Source organism: Triturus cristatus, chromosome 11, assembly GCF_964204655.1.
Source record: "Triturus cristatus chromosome 11, aTriCri1.1, whole genome shotgun sequence".
NCBI classification, from domain to species: domain Eukaryota; kingdom Metazoa; phylum Chordata; class Amphibia; order Caudata; family Salamandridae; genus Triturus; species Triturus cristatus.
Window position 1 is genome coordinate 226,921,134 of NC_140594.1, and position 22,312 is coordinate 226,943,445.

Here is a 22,312-nt window from a genome sequence, read left to right on the forward strand (position 1 = left end):
TGTTGATGCAGGAGGGCGTGCACGAATTTCTTGAGGACATCATGAATGACCCAGAGAGAAGAATGGTGGAAATTGCAATATAATTTGTGTGTTGTGAGTTTATTAGAGACTGGGATGTGACATGTATTCATTTTCATGCTTATAAGTTCTTACCTTTAAATATAGGGCAAATTCGCTTCCAAATTGGTATTGCCCCCGTTCTGTGAAATTGTCCCAGAGCCAGCTCCATGTAAAAGAGAGGGACACCTCCAAATACAGCCATCAATGTGTAAGGAATCAGAAAGGCGCCTATAGAAACAAGAAACCATACAAACTAGAATCAAATAGTGGGTTTAATTTCATAGTGTTAAACACATCAGATTGAAAATGTACAAATTCACCTAGGATCTGGACTGAGATTTGTTTTTAGCATATGCGTATCTCCATTCAAAATGATGCCAAAGTATTATACTGCTTTAGTCCAAATTGGCTAGATTGGTTGGTGCTGGGCAATACTTTACCAAAAGTTTGCTTAACGCTTAGGAAATAATATGGGAGGTTTTGGAATGTAGATTGAATACAAAGATATGGGTCGTTGGGTTCTACAGCTCCTACACCTAACTTTCCATGTGGTACCTCTGGAACTGCCCTTGCTTATCCTGCTTTCTGGGGTCATGAAGGAAGAAACAGAATATAAATGAATCTCACTCTTTAAATGACAAAAGGGTGGCACAAGCAGTCTACCATATGACGTCACTGGCACAGTATTGGCACAACAAAGAAAGAATCAAGAAAAAAATCATCTCTAAAATTAGTCTCTTTATGATTATACACGGCATTAAATAGTGTGATAACTCACTGTAGGCTCCAACTGCAGATCCTCTTTTAGCTTTCAATACTTATGGGAAAAATTGCCAATTTCTAAGGAATCAAACTTTTCCAAAAATGTTTTGCAAACAGTTTGAACCAGATGAATTACTCCATTGATTTCCTCATGCTTTCACAAATATTGGTATGAGACCTTGCAGTGTACAACACAATTAGATTATAATGCATTGTTAGAAATGGGGGTCTGTAGTTGGAAAGGGTTTGCACCTTTGTCCTAGTAGGGACCCTTCTTCCTAGTCAGGAAAAGGGAGTTAACTCCTAAAATAACACCTGCTCACCCCCTTGGTAGCTTGGCATGAGCAGTCAGGCTTATCTTAGAGGCAGTGTGTAAAGCATTTGCACATACCCAACAGTATTACAGTGTAAGCACTACAAAAGGACACCACACCAGGTTAGAAAAATATCCAATACTTTTATATAGTTAAGACAAGACCAAAAACGATAAAAATTCACAATACAGTACTTAGAAATCTTCAGTTATCAAAATAACCTTGAAAAACAGTTCCTTGAAGTCGATAGCTCCCTCTGGTGCTATCTCGGTGTTGTGGACAAACAAATCCAAACTGTTCTGGTTGACTGCGGCGTCGCGGGCCAGCTACGGTGTCTGGAAGACCTGCAAAACAGTACCTTTAAAAAATCCAGGGCGTCGGCAACCTCTCATTGAGCTTCCGAAAGCACGGTGTACGCAGGCGTAGGTTTCGGCGGTCAGTGCTGGAGTCGTCGGGCCCATGAAGTCACACGCGTTGCTGATTGAACTCCTCGCAGTTGAAGTCAGGAGCGCTGGCGTCGGCAGACGTCAGGTGCTGCGGTGGGAAATGCAGTGGGGCAGCGTGCAATGCCCTCAGGTCGCGGTGCGAGCAGTGGCTCGGTGGCAGTGGCAGATTGCATCGTCAATGAGACCAGGGTTGTGGTGCGAAGTGATGCGGTGCTCGTCGCGGTGCAGGCAGGTCACGGTGCAGGCAGCGGTGTCGTCGAACTGGAGTCGATGGTGCTGAGGTTGGTAGGCCAAGGCTGCGGTGCGGGATGAGGGCGGTGCATCGTGTAACTTTACGAGCGGTTCCCTCGAACCACGGTGCAAGCAGCGGCGTTGATTTCGGCATGGGGCGTCGTTGTCAGGGATACCAAGGCGGCATTGTGAAGTGAGGTGATGCGGAATGCTGTGCCCACAGCTCGGGTGCGAGCAGCGGCTCAGTGGCGGCATCATCAGGCGTCGTCAGTGAGACCAGGGTCGCGGTGCAGCATTGCAGCGGTGCCCTCTGCGGTGCCTTCAGGACACGGAGTCGGCAGCAGCGTTGTAGACGGCGTTGGGTTGCTTTTTCTCCTGTTGCAGCACGAAACACACAGTCCCCAGTGCTGAGGGCAGAAGAACTTGAAGTCTTTGCTGTTCCTGAGACTTCTTGAACAGGGGGCAAGCTCTACCTCAAGCCCTTGAAGATACTCAAAGAAAGAAGTTGTAGAAACTTCAGTCCAGTCCTTTCACCGCCCAAGACAGAAGCAGCTAATGCAGGCCAACACGGCAAAGCACTCAACAAAGTGGTAGTTCCTCCTCACAACTTTTCCAGCTCTTCTTCTTGGCAATCTTCTTGGTCCAAAAGAGTTCTAAAGTTCAGGGGTTTGGGCCCCACTTTTTATAGCCCACAAATCCTTTGTCCTCTCAGGCAGAGAGTGTCTGTGCCCAGTCAGAACCAGTTCTGCCCTCTCTGGTGTGGCTTTCTGGCAGGAGGTGGAGATGGCATTGTCAGAGGCAGACCAGGCCCATTCAGGTGAAAGGAAATCTCCTCCCCCCACTCTAAAAGCAGCTCAGGTATATTCAGCCCTTTCCTGACCCACCTAGACTATCTGGAGCCACGGCACCTCCCCAGGCCCTGTCATCCAAAACCCAGACAGTCAATCCACAAACCCAGCAGAGGCCTACTGGATGGCTGAGCAAGAAAATACCTATTTTCTAAAAGTGGTATTTTCAAACACAGAATGTAAAAATTACCTTTTCTAAAATATGCATCTTTAGATTCTGAGCTCAGGCATACCAAACTTTATTTTTCTACCTAGTTCCTAGGGCCAGTTATGTTTATAAGATGTTATAAACAAACTGCCCATTCTGACCTATGGGAACAGGTAGCCTTGCCATCGTGAAAAATGAAATTGGCAGGAATTCACTATCAGGACATGCCACACACACCAGGGCATGTCCTACCTTTCACATACACTGCACCCTGCCCACTGGAGTACCTTGTGCCTACCTTAGGGGTGACTGGCATGTAAGAAAAGGGAAGGCTAGGGCCTGGCAAGTGGGTACACTTGTCAAGTCGACATGGCAGTCCCAGACTGCACACAGGCTCTACAATGGCAGGCAAGAGTTACATTTACAGGCTGCTTGTGTGGGTGGCACAATCCAGTGCTGCAGCCCACTAGCAGCATTTGATTTACAGGCCCTGGCACCCTCAGTGCACTTTACTAGGGACTGACAAGTAAATCAAATATACCAATCATGGAAACACCAATCCATAACACAATTTACAACAGGAGCAATTGCACTCTAACACTGAACAGCAGTGAGAAAGTGCGCAGAGACACTTAAGCCAGCAAAAACCGGGAGGTCAGAAAGCAAAAACTCACGGGAAACACGCCAAAAGATGCAAAGTCTAACATGCATATACTATGTATTTTCTTTATATTGTGCTACTTTTATATACCCTTGTAGATAATTACATTGATGAAAGATAAAAGCTACCTAAAGTGTATCTCTGATCATATTCGCATACCAATGTTTAACACTACATAAATGGAAAGTATATTTTTTACAAGAAATATTCCATAGCTGTCTAATAATATAGTAAAGAAAGAGGCAATATGACCTGTCAATCTGGATTTGTATTGTATTGTAGTTGAATTTATAACGGCGCACAGCTACCCACCATGGGGTCTCCCGGCGCCAAGGATGGTAATGGCCAAAAACTGAGATAGCTATTCATTGAGGGAAGAGCCAGGTTTTCAGGTCCCTACGGAACTTTTTGAAAGTAGGCTCCAATTTCAAAGAGACAGGAAGAGAGTTCCAGAGCTTAGGAGCGAGATGGGAGAAGGAGCGACCGCCCATTCTAACCAATCTAAATCTAGGGATCACATAGTTACCCTGAGATGAGGGACCGGGAAGGGACATAAGGATAAACAAGTGATCGCAGATACAGAGGTGCCAGGCCCTGTTTGATTTTGAACATAAAGCAGAGCGCCTTGAATTTAATGCGGCTCTCTATACACAGTCAATGTAAGTCCCGCAGAAAAGGAGAGATGGAAGATCTCCTAGGGACATTACATAGGAGCCGGGCGGCAGAATTTTGCATCAACTGGAGCTTCTTTTGTACCTCCTGGCTACTACCCAGATAAAGTACATTACCATAGTCAGGGCGGGAGGTGACAAGTGCCTGGACCGCGGTACGTCTAGTCGAAGCGGGAAGCAGCCAGAGGATTTTCCGAAGCCACCTTAAGATGGTAAAACAGGTGGCTGCAATACTGACCGCTTGTTGACGCATGGATAGAGAATCGTCCAACAAGAAGCCCAGATTGCGCACATGCGTAACCGGTTGGGGTAGCGGGCCCATTACCAGGGGCCAGTGTTTCGGGCCCCAGAGATGTTTATCCTTGCCCAATATAACTACCTCAGTTTTGTCACCGTTGAGCTTTAGTAGATTCGCCTGCATCCATTCTGCCACGCGACCAAGTCCCTCCTGTAAAATAGAAAAGGAACACTCCTTGTTTGAGGATAAAGAGAAAATGATCTGCGTGTCATCCGCATAAGAATAGAGGGATAGTCCAGCATCTTCCACAATCGAGGCCAGGGGTCGCACGTAGATGTTAAAAAGCATAGGGCTTAGCGTGGACCCCTGGGGAACCCCATAAGCAGATGCACGAATAGAGGAGGAGCAACTAGATGAACAAACCTGAAATGAGCGCTGACACAGAAACGAGGCTAACCAGGTCAGGGCGGACCCGGCCACCCCAGCATTTTTTAGTGCGGTGAGAAGAATAGAATGGGACACCGTATCAAATGCGGCGCTCAAATCAAGCAGGATCAGCGCCGTGGTTTCGCCTTGATCCAAACGAGCACGTAGAGTCTCTGTAACCCCCAGTAGGGCAGTTTCCATGGAGAAATGAGTGCGGAAGCCTGACTGAGAAGAATGGAGATAGCCCACTGCCTCCACATGGGCAGTCAGATGAGTGTTTACATGTTTCTCAAGGATTTTTGAGAACATGGGTAGCAAAGAGATAGGACGGAAATTAGCGAAGGTTTTAGGATCAGCCCCAGGTTTTTTCAGAAGAGGGATCACCATAGCCCTCTTCCATTCTACGGGAACTGTAGATTCCCGAAGAGAGGCATTAAGCAATTCTTGGACAACCAAGAGGGGAGCGGATGAGAGCTGGCTAAGAATGGCAATAAGCATAGGATCTTGAGGGGAGCCAGATTTCACCTTAGAGAGGCAATGGCGGAAGGATTCTCGATGCAACAGAGGCCAGTCAGAGATCACTTCCTTGGGAGGAGAACACTCACCATGAATAATATGAGAAGGCTCACCCCTGGGCAACGGCAAGCCAGCTGCCAGGGAATTATGGATAGTTTCGACTTTGGTGGTAAAAAAGTCAGCGATCTCATTACACTGGGATTCCCCAAACGTCGGAGGGGCCGGGGAGGTATCGGCCCCTGCCAGCTTCTTTATCATGGAGAAAAGAGCCTTAGGACGATTACTGGCCTTAGAGATAGAGTCAGAAATAAAAATCCCTTTCGTTTTCCTGCAGGCCAGGTGATAGTGCTTTAAAGCTAACCTATAAGGTAATTTACTATCCGATGAATAGGTTTTCCTCCAACGCCTTTCCAGGTGTTTACACTTAGACTTCATTATTTTAAGGTCCTGCGTGAACCAAGGGCCTGGGGGCATGTGCACAAGGGGACGCCTAGTGCATAAAGGAAGATGGTGATCGATAGTAGATGACAACCACTGTGACACCTCCAAGTTCAAAGAGAACAAAGGAAGAGAGGTATCAGGGCATGTAGATATCAGCTCAGCATTAAACTTATCCAAGTTCAGTTTAGACCATGCTCTATACCTAGCAGCGTTAAGGGGCAGAACTGGTGTGGCAACACTATCTGAGTTTAAGCTGAATTGAATGGCAAAGTGATCCGACCAGACAAGGGGAAGGGGCGAGATACTACAATCAAGCAAAATGTTAGATAGAATAGGGTCAAGTAGGTGTCCAGCCTGATGGGTAGGTCCTTGATTACATAAAACTAGATTGATTGCCTCACAGTCAGCAAGAAACATTTTGCTCAAGTTGTTATGAGCATCTTCTAAATGAAGATTAAGATCTCCTACGATGATGAAATTTGCAGCCTTCAAAACATAAGGAGCTATCTGCTCTGAGAATGAGGAGAGCCAATGGGTAGGTTTATCTGGGGGACGATATAGAAGAATTCCCGATAGAGTCAGGTGAGGTGAAAGTGCTAATTTAAACAACCCGGCTTCACAGTCGGGGAGTTGCAGAGCCTCTAACCGGCATGTATAGGTGTCTTTAAATATGATTGCGATCCCACCACCTTTCCCAGAACTTCGGTCTCTTCTCACTATTACATAGCCAGGCGGAAGAGCACTGGCCACATCCGAACCGGAGCTAGAATGGAGACAAGTTTCTGTGAGAAATAATGCATCCGGGTGTGCAGTGCTTAAAAGATCAAATATATGTTCCTTATTCTTAGGGAGGGACCTACAATTAATACTCCAAAATTTTAAAATGGAACTTACTAACACAGGTGAGGCTTTTTGAGCGGAGGATTCAGGTTGAGTCTTGCCTCTAAAGCAACTAAAGGTAAAATCGCAACCTGTGCACTTAACCGGGAATCTAATTGACATATTAAGGGGTGTACAAGCGCATACCTTACCCCGTAGCTGATACAAATCACTGGCAGAATATTCACGACGTGAACTCCTATCCCGCCCATCAAGGACATTATAACTAGGCGCTGGGCGCTCCGGGGCGCGGACGGGCGCAGACGGGCTTGCCTCTGGCACGCCATCGGCGCGCCCGCTGCGCGCGCGCGCTGCGCGCTTGCATCCGGTCGCTCAAATAGCGGCCGGTCGTGTCAGGGGGGCGTGGCCAAAGGCGGAAGAGACCCCCCTGCTCCACTCGCGAAATAAGAGCGAGTGCAAGGAGGCGTCATGGCAACCCAACGCAAGTAACTACAAATGCCCCAAATGTTAGTCCCCACAAACACTCTGCCCAACAGTAAAATAAGGCGAGGAACAAAGGTTCCTATGAATTAAAATTTTAGTGTGCAGGTATGCGGGCATGAAGCGTTTGGCTCAGCAGTAGCGGTAACAAGATCTCAGTAGACCGCTGCGCGCTTGCATCCGGTCGCTCAAATAGCGGCCGGTCGTGTCAGGGGGGCGTGGCCAAAGGCGGAAGAGACCCTCCTGCTCCACTCGCGAATTAAGAGCGAGTGCAAGGAGGCGTCATGGCAACCCAACGCAAGTAACTACAAATGCCCAAAACGTTAGTCCCCACAAACACTCTGCCCAACAGTAAAATAAGGCGAGGAACAAAGGTTCCTATGAATTAAAATTTTAGTGTGCAGGTATGCGGGCATGAAGCGTTTGGCTCAGCGGTAGCGGTAACAAGATCTCAGTAGACCCTGAGTATTTCCAGTCCCTAAAGCTCAACATCCTTCGTAATTGTAATCAGAGATACCTGATAAATGCCACTGCGAATAAGCTATCACCTGGATCTTTAATAATGCAAACATACTTTCATTACTAATATGTCATATTTTGGAGTGTCTTGTTTATGGTATTACAATATATATTTGACGAGGATCCTGTCTCTTAAACTATATAACACTCTTTGTTCATGCTACAAACATAGATTAATTCTTATGATTCCTGTTCACGATTAAAATTTCCATTACTGCACATTTCAACATTCCACTTATTTAGAGAAAGGCGATCCACTCTATAACTGATTACGGTAATACCCCACTGAGTTCAGAAAACACATTCGGACAACACTAATGAAAGTCTGGGGTATTCTCATTCGCACATAAAAGGGAAAAAACTAGCATTAAATGTGATTACCCCTTTTATGTGTTAAAATAATTGACATGAAACGCTAAATGAGGCACTTTTTTTGACAAAGCTCTTATTAAATGCAGTTCAGAGGGATGCATGCATCTTATCACAAGGGAGAATTATAGAGCCAACAATGTGATGCCCAGAACAAACAGACAAATAGCATAGCCCACCAATCGAAAACACACTTATTTTGTTATAAGATTTACCAGCATTTACATGTACAAGGAGCTGTACTTCTGCCCCCCCAATGCAGCAAGCAAGTGAGCTGGTGGTGGGGGTGGTATAGGAGGAGTAGAGAGAAAGAGGAACATCCCTCAAAGTAGAACAAGTACCAACAATAAAACACCCCTTGTCCCAACATCTGCCCTGTCTTCCTGCCCAGGCGTTGCCTTTCTTCTGTGAATCAAGTACACATTGTTGCACTTTATTCTCTCAGGGAAGTGAAGTAGAGCACCTCAAGGCCTACTCGCAGGAGGTGGTGTGGGCAAGCAATCCCAAATTGCTGGTACGCAACAACATAACTCAATAAATTACTGTCCGGTCAGTGCTTTATTTGCACACACAACTAAATATTACACATTAAATTACAAATATTTATACTCTATATATACTCTGGTAGATTGAAATGCTTTTGGTGACACCCTCATATTTCACTAGACACCGAGTGGGTCCTGAACCCTGTAATCACCATACCTTGCACCTATACAAGATGTAAAATCACAATATATGGGGGTGTTATTTCAAATAAGGCAGGTCAATTGGGTTTGTCAGAGGGTCACCATATTAATAATAGTAACTGCATGTCATACTTTGTCAGGGTAGGATATCATAAAGGGAGTAAGTATGTATAAGGCAGGCCTACTGGCTTTGTCACAGTATTACCACAATCATAGAAACAGCCATGTCATGTTTGGACCCTACAAAACCTTTAAAATTAATGACAACAGTACTACCAGTCTTAAACATTCATTATAATGGTAAGCGTTCATTTTAGGTTATCAATTAAGCATTTGAATTCAAAACCACATATGTGTCTGAGTCTTTGTTCATGTGCTACAGGCCCAAGAGCATTGGCTCCAGCTCAGAGTTCTTTAAAAGGAAGAGTAACCTCTCACAAGGTCATACCAACTTCTTCCTGGGAGAGTTAGGGTGTAATGGGCAAACATCTTCCAAGAGAGCTGCTGCACCTCATGCAGGCCTCACAACATATGGATGTATCGTTGGTGGTGACCCTATCCCTCCTTCAGACCATGGCGAACTTTGGGGCACCACAGGTACAAGAAAATATTAGGAATAGCTTGCTCTGGGCATTATGGGGCACTCTATACAGATTTTCCCGCTTTGTTAATCCTAGCGACCTTGAGGCACCTAGACGCCAACGGGAGCACCCATCTGCTTTATTTTTTCCACTGGATGCTGCAGAGAGATCCACACCCCCAACCGGCTCACTACATATGTGTGTCCCTCCTGGGCTGCACATTGGGGCCTGCAGTTCTCCTGCTACCGTTCGGGGGAAGCAAGTCTTTCCAGCGCTCCGACCCATGGCGGGAGCTGCACAATGTCTCCTGCCCTACTTAAGCACGGGCAGGGATTTTTCAGGCTGGTACAACCTGCTGCTCATAGAAAGGGACATCGGGGTGGGCAAAATACTTGACCAGTTTTTTCTGCGGTCCCCAGGGGATAGGCCCCCCCTGGCAGAAATTGAAAAAGAGCAGGCGCCCCTCGCATGGTCCTCCATGGAGGGATAACAAAACATTGATGTGCCGACCCTTGAGGCCTGACTTACCCCAGGCAGAGTTTGAGAAATAGGTCGCTGAGCACCTCACCTGTGGAGGGCAGTGGAATCCAGGTTTTTCTCCCAACTGTTCCTAAGGGGTGCCTAAGGGGACCAGGGCCACTGGCCCGGGAGAGACCCATCCTAGTCCTGGGGATGTCTGTACATCTTTGCAGGGTATCAGGTGGCTTTTCCTGCCAGCTGGACATTTTCCCACTGTTGTAGCCTGCCATGTCCAGTGTCTTCTCATCTGTCTATCCCTTATGCAGGGGTTTTTAAGTGAAGGCGGAATGTTTTGGGAGCTAGGCACCCCTGACCAATCCTGTGGTGCCACACCATCCCTCTATCCCTGCCCCAAACCTTCTGCACACCATTCTGGAACAGTCAAAATGGTGACTTCGAGTTTTCTCTGGAAGGAACTTGTCTGTGGGCCTCTGCTCCTCACCTAGCTGACAACACTGCCTGATCCCTTGCTATCAAAACTTTAGAGGTGAGCACCTCCTGTATTGGCTGCATATGTCTGTCCATCTTCCTTTGTTCTAGGGAACCTGCTGTTCCAAGCACAGGTGCAGTGTGACAAGTTAATAATCAGCTGAAGGTTTCTTCTCCACCCTTTCCTTTCCCAGGAGTTGATACAATCACTGATAATTGCTCCTTTTGTGTGACAATGCCTTTGTTCTTTCTGCTGTTCTACTTACCTTGGCCCAGTGTGGTGGACAAAGGCGTGGATTCTGATTGTGTGCTGAGCCAGAGAAATAAGACAAATCCTGAAGTCGCATAAGATGTGGATGTATGTAATTGGGAATTGCAAATTAAAACTTGGAGTGCATGCTTTTACCCATAGTCCCTGTCAGCCATAGTGGAACAAAACTATGCATTAGGGCAGATTTTGCCTATATGTATAATACAGTGAAAGAACCACAGATTTTCCAGTAAGCACCTCAGACCTACACCATGAATACCCACTCATAATATGAGGCCTTCCCAGGTCTGCACCACTCCTTACAGAGGCCCTTGTAGGGAAGTGGGTTATTAGTAGTGGGGGTATTCACCCTCAGCTAGCATGTATACCACAATCACGAATAGGCCCACTCAAGTCTCAGTAAATGAATCATTGCTCAACCCTTTTTAGCTTAGCAAAAGAGCAGTCAGGCTCAACTTAGGAGATAGGCATGTGTAAAGCATTTAATACCACCAAAACAGTAAATAAGTAAATAACACAACACAATAAAAATCCAACACCAATGCATGAAAATAGGAAATATTCCTATCTTTAAAATGACGCCAAAATGACAAAATTCCAATGTAGGGAACTGTAGATATGAATAGCTAAAGATTTAGTTGAAGCGCGAACTAACTATTTCTGGTCGCACTGGACTGGGACAAAGTTACAAGTTCAGGCTGACCATGATGAAGCACATGCCCAGTTAGGTCCGCTGAGTATTGTACCTTATGTATTTTGTGTGTCATCTGCGTGGCTTTGATTTGAGAGGCTTTGCGTCATCCAGCATCGTTTCAGAGGAGCTTCGAGGGCTGCAGTACGAGATCCTGCGGCGTGTTATGTCACGCTGTGTTGGGTCCAATGAAGCTGTGTCGCGAGGCTGTGCAAGACTTCGCATCGACTTGCTTTGGTTCTGATGAACCTGTGTGACGAGGATGTGTGAGGCTTCGCATCAACTCACGTTGGTTCTGTTGAAGCTGTGCCACGAGGCTTTGCAAGGCTTTGCATCGTCTTGCATCAGTTCTGTTGAAGCTGGTAGCTGAGTGGCGAGACTTTGCATCAACTCGCGCCAGCTCGCGCTGATTCTGATGAACCTTGTCAGCTGGCTCTTGGTACACTTGGGGAGATAAGTGTCCTCTAGCACTGGTCAAGGGTTCAGAGGCTCTGGGTTGCTATTTGGGGGTGAGGAATCAATCTCCTACAATGCACTTGTGCAGTCCAGGACAAGCTCAGTTACAACTAGTCACCTGGGGTGAACTCTTTTTGACTTTGTAGGTGGCTTCTTCAGCTCTTTTGTACCTGTTCCTGGTCAAGGAGTCCACTCTTTTCCTTTTAGAGTCACGCATAGTCCTTTCTTTGCGGAGACTTGTGAGTGCAGCAGGTGCAGTCTTTCAGAGTGCAGTTCTCTCTTTGGTGCAGTCCAGGGGTCCAGAAGGGCAGTGATTCTTCTCTTCCAGGCAGCGATCAGAGAAGCCCTGCAGCTTTTCCATATTTATCCTCCATTTTGAGCTGGTGGGGGGACTCCTTAACCAATCGGGATAAAGCCACCTCCCTTTTCTATGACCACTTCCGGCTAAGTGTGGTGTATTTTTGACCCAGAATACACTATTTTCACAAAAATCTAAATGGAGAAAATCTATATTTGGCGTGTGTGTGCCTGTGTAACCCAGCCAAAAGGTGTGGCTAACAACTGACTACATTCTACTTCCAGCCCCCCTCCTAATCTACTTTGGAGGGCTCCTATCTAGCTAGAAATCAGGGTAGTGCAGTTGGACTGGGTCCTTTGACATCTGTTTTCTGCAGAGGTTCCTGCCTTTGAAGTCCAGCTTATCTACCCAGCCCCCTTTCTCTCCCTGGCTTCTACAGGAAGCCAATCTCCTCCCGCCAAATGGCTGTATTGTTGCAGTCTCAGGCCTCTTAACACCTGCTAAGGGAGCAGCTTGGTTCAGGTTGTCATAGGGTGACCAAGGCTGCCACAGGGCTGCTTTAGGTAACTTCAGGATAGTAAGTTCTAAAACTACTTTCCTGTAATAGTTATCTTTTTAATTCCGACCTCAGCAAGATTTTGGATTTATTGTAAGCATTATTTTGATACTTCGAATGCTTTTACTAGCTAGCTCCAATGCAAAGATAGGCTTTATTACATTTAATAAAGCCTTCCCCATTTAAGCCTATGGAGCTAGCAGCATTACAATAAGGAAAATGACTTTGCCAGGGCATATAAAATATCTTTTATAGTGTCCCGGCTTTTTTATAACAATGCACCCTACACTTGGAGCACCTAGGTCAGACCTTAGGGGTGACTTGTAACTAACAGAAAGGTAGTTTTAGACTTTGGAAGTACTTTTAATTCCAAAGTCGAATTTGGACATAGTTTTAATTTATAACTAGCCTTCAGGGCATGCATGGCCTTAAAATGGCACCAGACACCACTGCAGTGCACACTTAAGTGCATTAAGTCCACTGGGAGCTCTAAACCTACTTGCCCTACCATAGACTAGGGACTTAAGGGTAGGTTGTCTTTGCCAATTAGAATTACAACAATTACCATATATATTTAGAGGACAGAGCATTGGCCCTGGGCCTGGTTAGCAGTGCCCAGGGTACTTTCAGGTTCAGTAACCATCAGCATCAGTCCAAGAATGGGGGTGATCAGGGTAAAAGGGATGGCTTTCCTACACTTGTGCAACAGGATAGCTGTGTACAGATACTAGGCTGCGCATAACAGTGGATTCACACATGCAGCCCAAACATCTCTGCACACCTTTTCATGGGTAACCTTACCCTAGCTGTCAACAGCTTATTTTAAAAGGCGGAAAGTGGCGATTAACACACTCAGTCCAATTACTGTGAATTTACTGTGAGTGAGACTCAGGTAGTGAGACTGGCTCGCAATAAAAGTCAAAAAAACGTTTTTCATTTGTGAAAAATCCTGGAGGACTAATTGGGTAGGATTCATTTGCTACAGCAACTTCAAACTTCAAACTCAAACTGCTTCCTCAAATGCTCTAGGTTGTGGCTCTTGGCTTGAATCTGTCTACAGAGGTATGGGAACTAAGAAATTTACTTCCCTCTATATGATGTTCCACTTCTCTCATAGGAGATTTCCATGTATAGTCATAAACGTTGAATAGTCCCACCTGCCTGCGGGGGATCCGGGAGCACTTTTTTCCAATATATCTTCTTAAGTGCTGAAGTTCGCCTTTCTTCAGGAAGGCCTTGAAAAGTCACTTAAGAAAGCCATAATGCAACCTAAGGACAAGGCTACAGTGATGAGAATCTTGGAGTGACAAAAGAAGAGACTGCCATGAAATATGCGCTTAGTGAATATGTTTATGTTTGTGTTTTGTAAAGTGCATGGCTATCCGAGGGCTTCCCCGCACTGGTGAGTGCTGTGCTGAGAAATTGGGTCTCTAGAACATTACGGGGAAACAGCTGAGTCTAAAGTTTCTTCCTAAAGGAAAGTTCATTTTTCAGTGCTCTGCGACTGGGTGGAAGATTGTTCCACAACTTCGGAACTAAGTGTGCAAATTATCTTCCTCCCCATCTCCTCCTTTTTACCCTGGTTATACTAAGGAGATGAAGTTGCGTGGATCTCAGATGTCTAGTTAGAGCATAAGTGGTTACCAACTCTCTGAGCTTTACAGGACCCTTGTTAATTATGGCCCTATGAGCAATACAAAGGGATTTTAACTTAAACCTTGTCTCAATTGGTAGCCAATGCCGCTGTTTGAGGGGTTCTCTTGTGGGGACGTAACTAGGAACCTTTAAAAGGAGCATTGCTGCTGCATTTTGCATGGTCTGAAGTATCTTTATTACGTATCTGGGCGTGCCAACTTAAAGAGAGTTGCTGTAATCCAGAAGGGAAACTATGAGGGATTGAATGACCGTTTTCCTTAGCTGCTCTGGGATCAATACCAGTATCTTCCTGAGCATTCAGAGTAGCGAGAAGAAAATGCCAGACAATTTATTTGCTTGGTGGTCCATTGCTAGCAAACTACCCAACCAGATTCCCAAGTTTTTTATCACCGGTTTGGGATCGTAGGAGCCCATGTCATCTGGCCAGCTACTCAGGCTTGGTTTCCTAATAACATTAGTTTGGTCTTATCACCATTCAGCTTTAAGCAGCAACTTGACATTCAGCTGCCAATTTATCCAAGCAGGTTGCCAATTGTTTATTTCCTAGATTAGGACCTTCTGTTAGAGAGACAACCAGCTGGGTGACATCCACATAGGAGACTGCCGACAAGTCAAAATCCTGCACTAAGGTGGCAAGCTGACGCACATATATATTGAACAGCGTGGGGCTGAGTGACGATCCCTGAAGGATGCCACAAATAGTTGGTAAGCTATCTGAGAGGCAGTCTTTGTCCATGACTTGGTAGGACCTGTTTTCCAGATACAAAGTGAGCCAATCTAATGCTTTGTCCTGAATTCCCCCTTCATGAAGTCTGTCTCTTAGGATAGCATGATCCACTGTGTTGAATGCGGCACTTAGATCCAGTAGTAGGATAGCAGCTGAGCCTCCGCTATCTAGTATAGCTTTGAGCTCCTCTGTGACCACCAGAAGTGCTGCTCCCGTGCCATGGTGGGTACGGAAGCCCATCTGGGTGGGATGAAGAATGTTATTATTTTCCAGTACGTTTGCTAATGTCCGATTGACGTGTTTCTCTAATAATTTTCCTAGAAAAGGAAGAAATGAGATGGGTCGCAGGTCAGCAAGGATTGCTAGTTCTAGCTGGGGTTTTTTCAATAGGGGTCCAATTACTGCATGCTTCCATTGCTTAGGAACCAAGCCCGCATCTAGTGAGTTATTAAGAAGCTCCATAAGTGAAGGTAAAATCACCTCTGCCACTTTGGATAAGATATGTGGATGTGCAGGATCTAATGGAGATCCAGATTTGGTTGTCTTTATTAGGTTAAGGATCGTCTCTTCCTCAAGCTTAGGGAATTGTGCTAAAATTAGAGGCGGTGGCAGATCCCTGCTCTTGACTTATATATTTATTAATAATTTTGTAAGGGCACAGAAAAAGAACCTTCACAAACCCTTTTGCTATGAGAGGAAGAAGTGCAGGGCAATGTAGGCCATAGGCTGCCATTATAAGTAAAGAAAAAAGAGACTGTGTCTTTAAGAGCAGAAAGACTTCCAATATCCCATCATGCTCAGCCAGAGGCAGTTACATCAGTTCTTTTTTATGGCGCCTGCTGACAGGACCCTTGGAGCACTGAACTCGACCTTTTTAGGTTTTTTCTTCAAAATAGAACTTTAGAGTTCAGTGTTTTTTGTTTCACTCGACGTTTTTGGTCTTTCTCCAACAGAACAGAACAAGTGCTTTCAGGCACTTGTTGGAGGTTATTCCTCCTCTCCCCCAGGAAACACTTCTGACTCTGCTATCCTCGTTGAAAAGTGGTTCGCCTAGGGATCCCGCACCAATGACCGTCCTGTAAAGGGTAGCACCCATAATTGCCCCTATCGTCACGGACGTGATTAATGCCTCACTTGCTACAGGAATAGTCCCCCCCCAATTGGAAAGGGGCCATGGTAAAGACACTTCTGAAAAAACCCAATCTGGACCCAGCGAACCTGGGCAATTAACGCCCCATCTCTCTTCTTCCTGGGATTGCCAAGATCGCTGAGAAAAATGTTAACCATACCCTCTAAAATTTTCTAGAATCCCATAATTTGCTTTACCCCTCCCAAACAGCATTTCGCCCATGACAAAGTACGGAAATGGCTCTGTTAGCGGTGGTAGAAGCAAGCAGAAAGATCCTGGACTCAGCAGGGTCATCAGCCATTATACTCCTCGACCTTAGTGCAGCATTTGATACAGTGAATCACCGTATCTTGATTCTCCATCTCAGAAATATAGGAGTAACTGATACTGCACTGCAATGGTTGCGCTCTTTTCAGGAGGGAAGATTCTTCCAGATATTTGAAGGGGAGACAGTTTCTAAACCCTTGCCTTTGCTGTGTGGTGCCCCCCAGGGCTCGTTGCTGAGCCCAACTCTTTTTAATGTGTATATGGCCCCACTGGCGGCTATCGTGGCCCCTTTCGGAATCCATAAGGTGACCTACGCCGATGATACCCAATTTGGTCATTGCGCTTAATCAAGCAAAGCAGTTGTCTAATGGCCTTTACTCATGTCTAGAGGAAGTCTCTAAGTGGGTGGGAGCATCCCACTTTAAGCTGGTGAAAAGACTGAGATCATGATCCTGGGCAACCCCTCAAGCTTTACAATGAGCACTATGTGGCCAGCATGCATGGGCCCAGTCCTGGTCCCCAAGACCGAGGTAAAGAGTCTGAGCATCTGGTTAGACCAGAACTTGACATTTAGGGTGCAAGCAAGGAAGACGGTGGCCGCTTGTTATGGCCTGCTCAGAATGGCCCGAAAACTGCTTCCTCTTCTTCCTTCCCAGGCCAAACAAATATTAGTTCAATCACTGATACTTTCAGTTAGACCTGGCACCATTGGCGTGGGTCTCCCTTCCATTTTTTGCTGTTGCCTCATGTGTTTTTGCTGGTGTTAGATGCTTTGGGCACTGTGCCACTGCTGTCCAGTGCCACAGTACAAGTGCTCCCTACTGTAAATGAATGTATTGATTAGTGAGTCCATGAGTGACTGATTTGGTTTACTTGTCAGACCCTAGTATAGTGCACTGAGTGTGCCCAGGGCTTGTAAATCCAAATGCTGCTGGTGGGCTTGCAGCGCTGGTTGTGCCACCCACAGAAGCAGCCCTGTAAAATGTGTCTAAGGTCTGCCATTGCAGAGCCTGTGTGCAGTCTGGTACTGTCATGCTGACTGGGCAAGTGCACCCACTTGCCAGTCCCTAAACCTTCCCTTTTCTTCATATCAGACACCCCTATGGTAGGCCCAAGGGCAGGGTGCATTGTAAGTATAAGGTAGGACATGCCCTGATGTGTGTGGCATGTCCTAATAGTGAATTACAGCCATTTTCGTTGTTCACTATTTCAAGGCTACCTGTTCTCCATAGGCCAGAATTGGCTATTAGATTATTACATGTTTATAATCTTAACTGACTCAGAGAACATGGTAGAAATTCGAGTTTAGTATGCTGAACTTTTAGAAAGTAGGTATTTTCTTGCCTAACCTTTCAAGCCTGCCTCTGCTAGGTTGTTTATTCCCTTGTATGGTTTCTGTGAGTGATAGGGCTGGGGGATTTCAAGAGACAGGATGAGTCAGCCCAGTGGTGAATAGAGAGATCTACATCTAGATGGGAGGGAGGGGTTACACCTGAACCTTGAATAGGGCAGTGCCTGCCTTCCACAATGCTGGCTCCACCTCCTGGGGAGCGCTGATGTCTCTGCCCTGCACAGTGAATGAAGAGAAGGAATCCTGTCACCAAAGTGCTCCGGGGCTGTACTTGCCTTCCACAATGCTGGCACCACCTCCTGTGGGGCATCTGATGTTTCTGCCCTACACTGTGAAAGGAAAGGAGAAGTCTGGTAAACAGAGTGCTCAGGAACTGGTTTGGACCAGGCAAAGGCCCCTCTCCCCTCAGAGAACAAAGGATTTTGGGGTATAAGTAGTGGGACCCTGATCCCAAGAATTTAGATCACTTTTGGAACAAGAAGAAACCTTTACTGAGGAGCGGAACCTGAAGAAACTGAGGAGAGACTATCCCTAAGCTGAAGTGCTGCTTAGGGGATTGGCCTGCAGTGGTTTGCCTGACTGCCAAAGGAAGAGACTTTGTGTGCTTATTTCAACTTGTAAGGATCTCCAAGGGCTTGGAACAGAGCTTGCCTCCTGCTGAAGTCTCAGGGACAACAGACTTCAACCCCCAGCTCCCCAGAGTTTTTTTGGAAGTGCCTGCTGCTGTTTTGGGCCTTCTGAGGGACTGCGTGTTGCAAGGAGCTGGAAGCGCGACTCAACAAAGCCGAAGCGTTTCGCCGTCGCTGCTGCTGCCGTCGCACTTCCGAACAAGGGTGTCGCCGCTGGAGTTGTCGCACTGCACCGCATCGAGAGAAGCGTCTCACAACGTAGAGGAAGCGTGTCGCCCTCGCTGCTGCTTGCCGTCGCACTTCTGAACAAGGGAGTTGCCGCTGGAACTGTCGCATTGCACCGCATCGAGGAAAGCGCCTCGCATCTCAAGAGAAGCGCGCCGCCGTCAGAGCTGCTGCCGACACATTTCTGAACAAGGATGTCGCCGCTGTAGTTGTCGCATTGTGCGGAAGCTTCACGCAAACTGGGAGAAGAGTGTCGCAGCTGAAGTTGTTGCCGTCGCACTTCTGAACAAGGGTGTCGCCGCTGCATTCCACGCATCGAACCGAGAACTTCTCGCATCCCCGGAGAAGCGTGCCGCATCTGGAAGATCTTCACGTCTTTATTTCTATGCACCAGAACTTTGCCGCATTTCCATTGCTACGACATTGCTTGTCGTGGAAGCACGACGCATCGTAAGGTACATTGACGCAAAGTGTCGCATCTTAAGAACTGAACTGAACTAAGCTAAAAACTACCATCTTAAGTAATAGTATTGTGTATTTTTGTCGTTTAGGGTATTGTGGTAAATCTATATAAAGTATACTTATTTTTTATATAAAACCTGTGTGGTGTCCATTTGTAATGTTGTCACTGGATTACTGTATGTGGTCACAAATGCTTTACACACTGCCTCTGAGATAAGCCTGTCTGCTCGTACCAATCTATCAAGGGGGTGAGCAGGGGTTATTGTAAGAGTGTACCCCCTTTTCCTGACTAGAGGCAAGGGTCCCTATTTGTCACAAGTACCTACCTGTGCCAACTAGAGACCCCCAAATCTAACACTTTCAAGGATAGATTATGGAAATGCACTCTACTTAGGGGCCCCAACCGCAGTGATTAAGAAACTGCAAACGGTCCAAAACTGCGCTGCCAGACTACTGTTGGGAATGTCCAATCGCCTCTCGGCTAAACCTGCCCTTCGCTCTCTTCATTGGCTTCCAGTGAAAGAAATATTTAGTTTTAAGGCCCTCTGTGTCGTCCACAAGTCCCTGCAAGGGAACGGGCCACCCATAAACTCGACCATGATCCGCCCCCACAAGGCCAATAGGAAACTGCGCTCGGATGAACTTCACTTGGTTGAAGTTTCAAAGATTAAGAGGGCCAGAAGCGGCGTCCGACTTTTTTCTCATAATGCGGCCAAACTCTGGAACGCGCTGCCACTATATCTCCGCAGGGATTCTAGCCATCTTGCCTTCCGAAAGCAACTGAAAACACGACTGTTTCCCTAAGTTTCTCTGCCACTGGTCACTAGTCTAGTATAGAAGGTGGTGGTCCCAGCAATATTACATCAAAACAGTGTAAAGTTGTATTGAGGAAAATAAATCAAATTGAAAAACTAAATGGTGCTAGAGTGTTATTTAATCACAGCAGGCACATGATGATCATTAGTAAGAACAAAGTTTACATCACCATTGATGCCAGTACCACCATTAGCGCAATTTTGCACTGTGACCCTCTATTGTACATGGCTATGTAAATGAGTGTAATGTATTTTGTTATGAACTAGAGTATGAATATGTGGCACTGAATAATTTTCCAAACAATTTGATTGTGATATCTTTTGTATAGTGTTTGTCACTTGCCTCACTACCTCATTAAAAACACCCGCTCATCCCCCCCACACAGTTGGGCACACCAACATCATGTTTTAATGTTTGATGTAAACTTTGTTCTTACTAATGAGCATCATGTGCTTGGTGTGATTAAATAACACTCTAGCACCATTTAGTTTTTCAATTTGATTTATTTTTCTGAATACAACTTTACACTGTTTTGATGTAATATTGCTGGGACCACCACCTTCTATAGTGTTCTACACCCAGGTCCCAGGGATTTTGGGTATACCCTTCTTTATAACTGGTCACTAGTCCAGCACAGGGCTGGGAGGACCCCAGGTTGCCATGCGCTATATAAGTGTCTTTTTCATTTCAATTAATTTCTTTCTCTATTGAGTGAAGTGTTTTCCTGACAGGAAATAGGCAATTTTTTCTATTTAAAATGCCTTCTCACTTCGACAAATGTCCTCGCTGTGTCAGGAAAAAGGCCAAAACAGACCCCCATGTGATTTGTATTATCTATCTACCATCTCTTCCCCTTCTGTGGAGAAGTGTGGCTCAATGGTTAGAGCGGCAGACCCTGATGCAGAGGTCTGGCCCGGGACCAGGGTTCAATTCCCACCTCGGTGGGTCTTGGCGGGTCTTGGGCTCATAATTCCTCGGACCTGATTTCTCGCCTCGGTGCCTATTCTAATCATGGGTCCCACGCTGCAACTCTGGGCAATAGCTTGCTTAATCTCCACAACAGCGCTGGGATGCCTGGCTTCTCCCTGGGGATGCCCAGGAGTGGACATTTCACAGGGAAAAACCAGGAAGGGTTCCCTAGCGGTATGAGTAAAGCGCCGGGAAACCCCGACATGGGGTAGCTGTGCACTATATAATTACAAACACATTTACATTTACATTCCTGCCTCCTGTGAAATTTGCAAGACCTTCTCCAGACGAACCCTGTGTTACAGGGAGAGGATTCGCCGGAAGGGAAGATAGCAAGAAGCCAGTGCGACCTATGAGCAAGGGGGAGGTAATTTTTCCACCAGAGCTCTCCCCTCAGCCTCCAGTGGTTGTAGGAGTTCGTCCTGGTTGAGGCGGTCGAGTTCGAGAGGAGTTACTGAGCTGATCTGCTCGCCGTCATTGACCGGCTTGACGCTATACAAGTGTCGACGCTCAATGTCAAGAAACACTCGAATTACGCCCAGACCTGCTTGACATCGACAATGACATCAAGAAATGCTTCAACATCGAGGGATTCCAACTTGCTGTCACCGAGAGGTACGCGATCAATGTCGAGAGCCAAATGACAACGAGAGTGGTTGATGTCGAGAAGCTAATTTGACATCGAGGGCGAGCCTACGTCAACATGGGTTGACATCGAGAAGCAGATCATCATCAAAAACGAGTCAATGTAGACGGAGGTCGGCATCGAGAAGATCATCGACGTCAAGGAGACAGCAAAAACCCACCAAAAGAAGGAGAATCTATTCATCATTCGATTCTCGCTCCAGGTCTCCATCTCTGGTAGAAGTACCCTCTTCTCCCATTCAGGTAGCTCCTCAACCAGGCTCCCCGGCTCCAACAGTGCCCCTGCCTCCGGTGCTACCAACTTCGCCTCCTCCGCTGGTACCTCAAACTCCACCTCTACCTCCACAAGCTCTACTGGCACCTTTCATTCCATCTCCTGCAGTGCCTCAGGTTCCTATCACACCAGCATCCAGGAGATCGCCCTCAAGGACACGCCATCACTCTCGCCATAGACACCATTCACGTTCCGCTATTAGATCGCACCACTCACGGTTGCATCACCGATGTCATCACAGATCAAGATCACGTTCCCACCGCCATCGCCATAGCGATATGTCTCCATCCACCAGGGGCTACTGGCCTACCTTGTCGAACTCACCTCAACATCAGTCCTCACCAATTGATGATGTCAATACCTTTCAAGAGGTTATCGTTCGAGGCACATCTAAATTGAAAATACCTAAGGCGGTTCCCACTCCATTGACTTCAGTGATCTTTGAAACTCTTCACCAACGCAAGGCCTCGAGACCTTTGCTCCCACTAGTGCTGGGTCTTCTTGAGCCAGTCACGGAATTGTTTGTCACTCTAGCTGTGGCAAAATGAGCACTCTCTAGGCTTCAGAAGAAATACCCCCCACCAGTGCAAGATCCGCTGTTTCTATGTGCTGACCCTCCACCTGACTCAGTGGTAATATTAGCTGCATGTAACTCCCATGCCACGTCGTCATCTGCTACTTCTCCCCCTAATAAGGAGAGCAAAA

At 46.5% G+C, this 22,312-nt stretch overlaps 1 protein-coding gene across 1 annotated transcript in view; it reads right to left on the minus strand.

Moving 5' to 3' along the window:
* Positions 1-22,312, minus strand: part of LOC146783944 (sodium-dependent serotonin transporter-like) — a 733,782-nt gene that overhangs the window by 619,442 nt on the left and 92,028 nt on the right. The window contains exon 2 of the mRNA XM_085633563.1: positions 154-288. Coding sequence (XP_085489689.1) covers positions 154-288 — 135 coding nt within the window. The remainder of the gene's footprint in view (positions 1-153; positions 289-22,312) is intronic.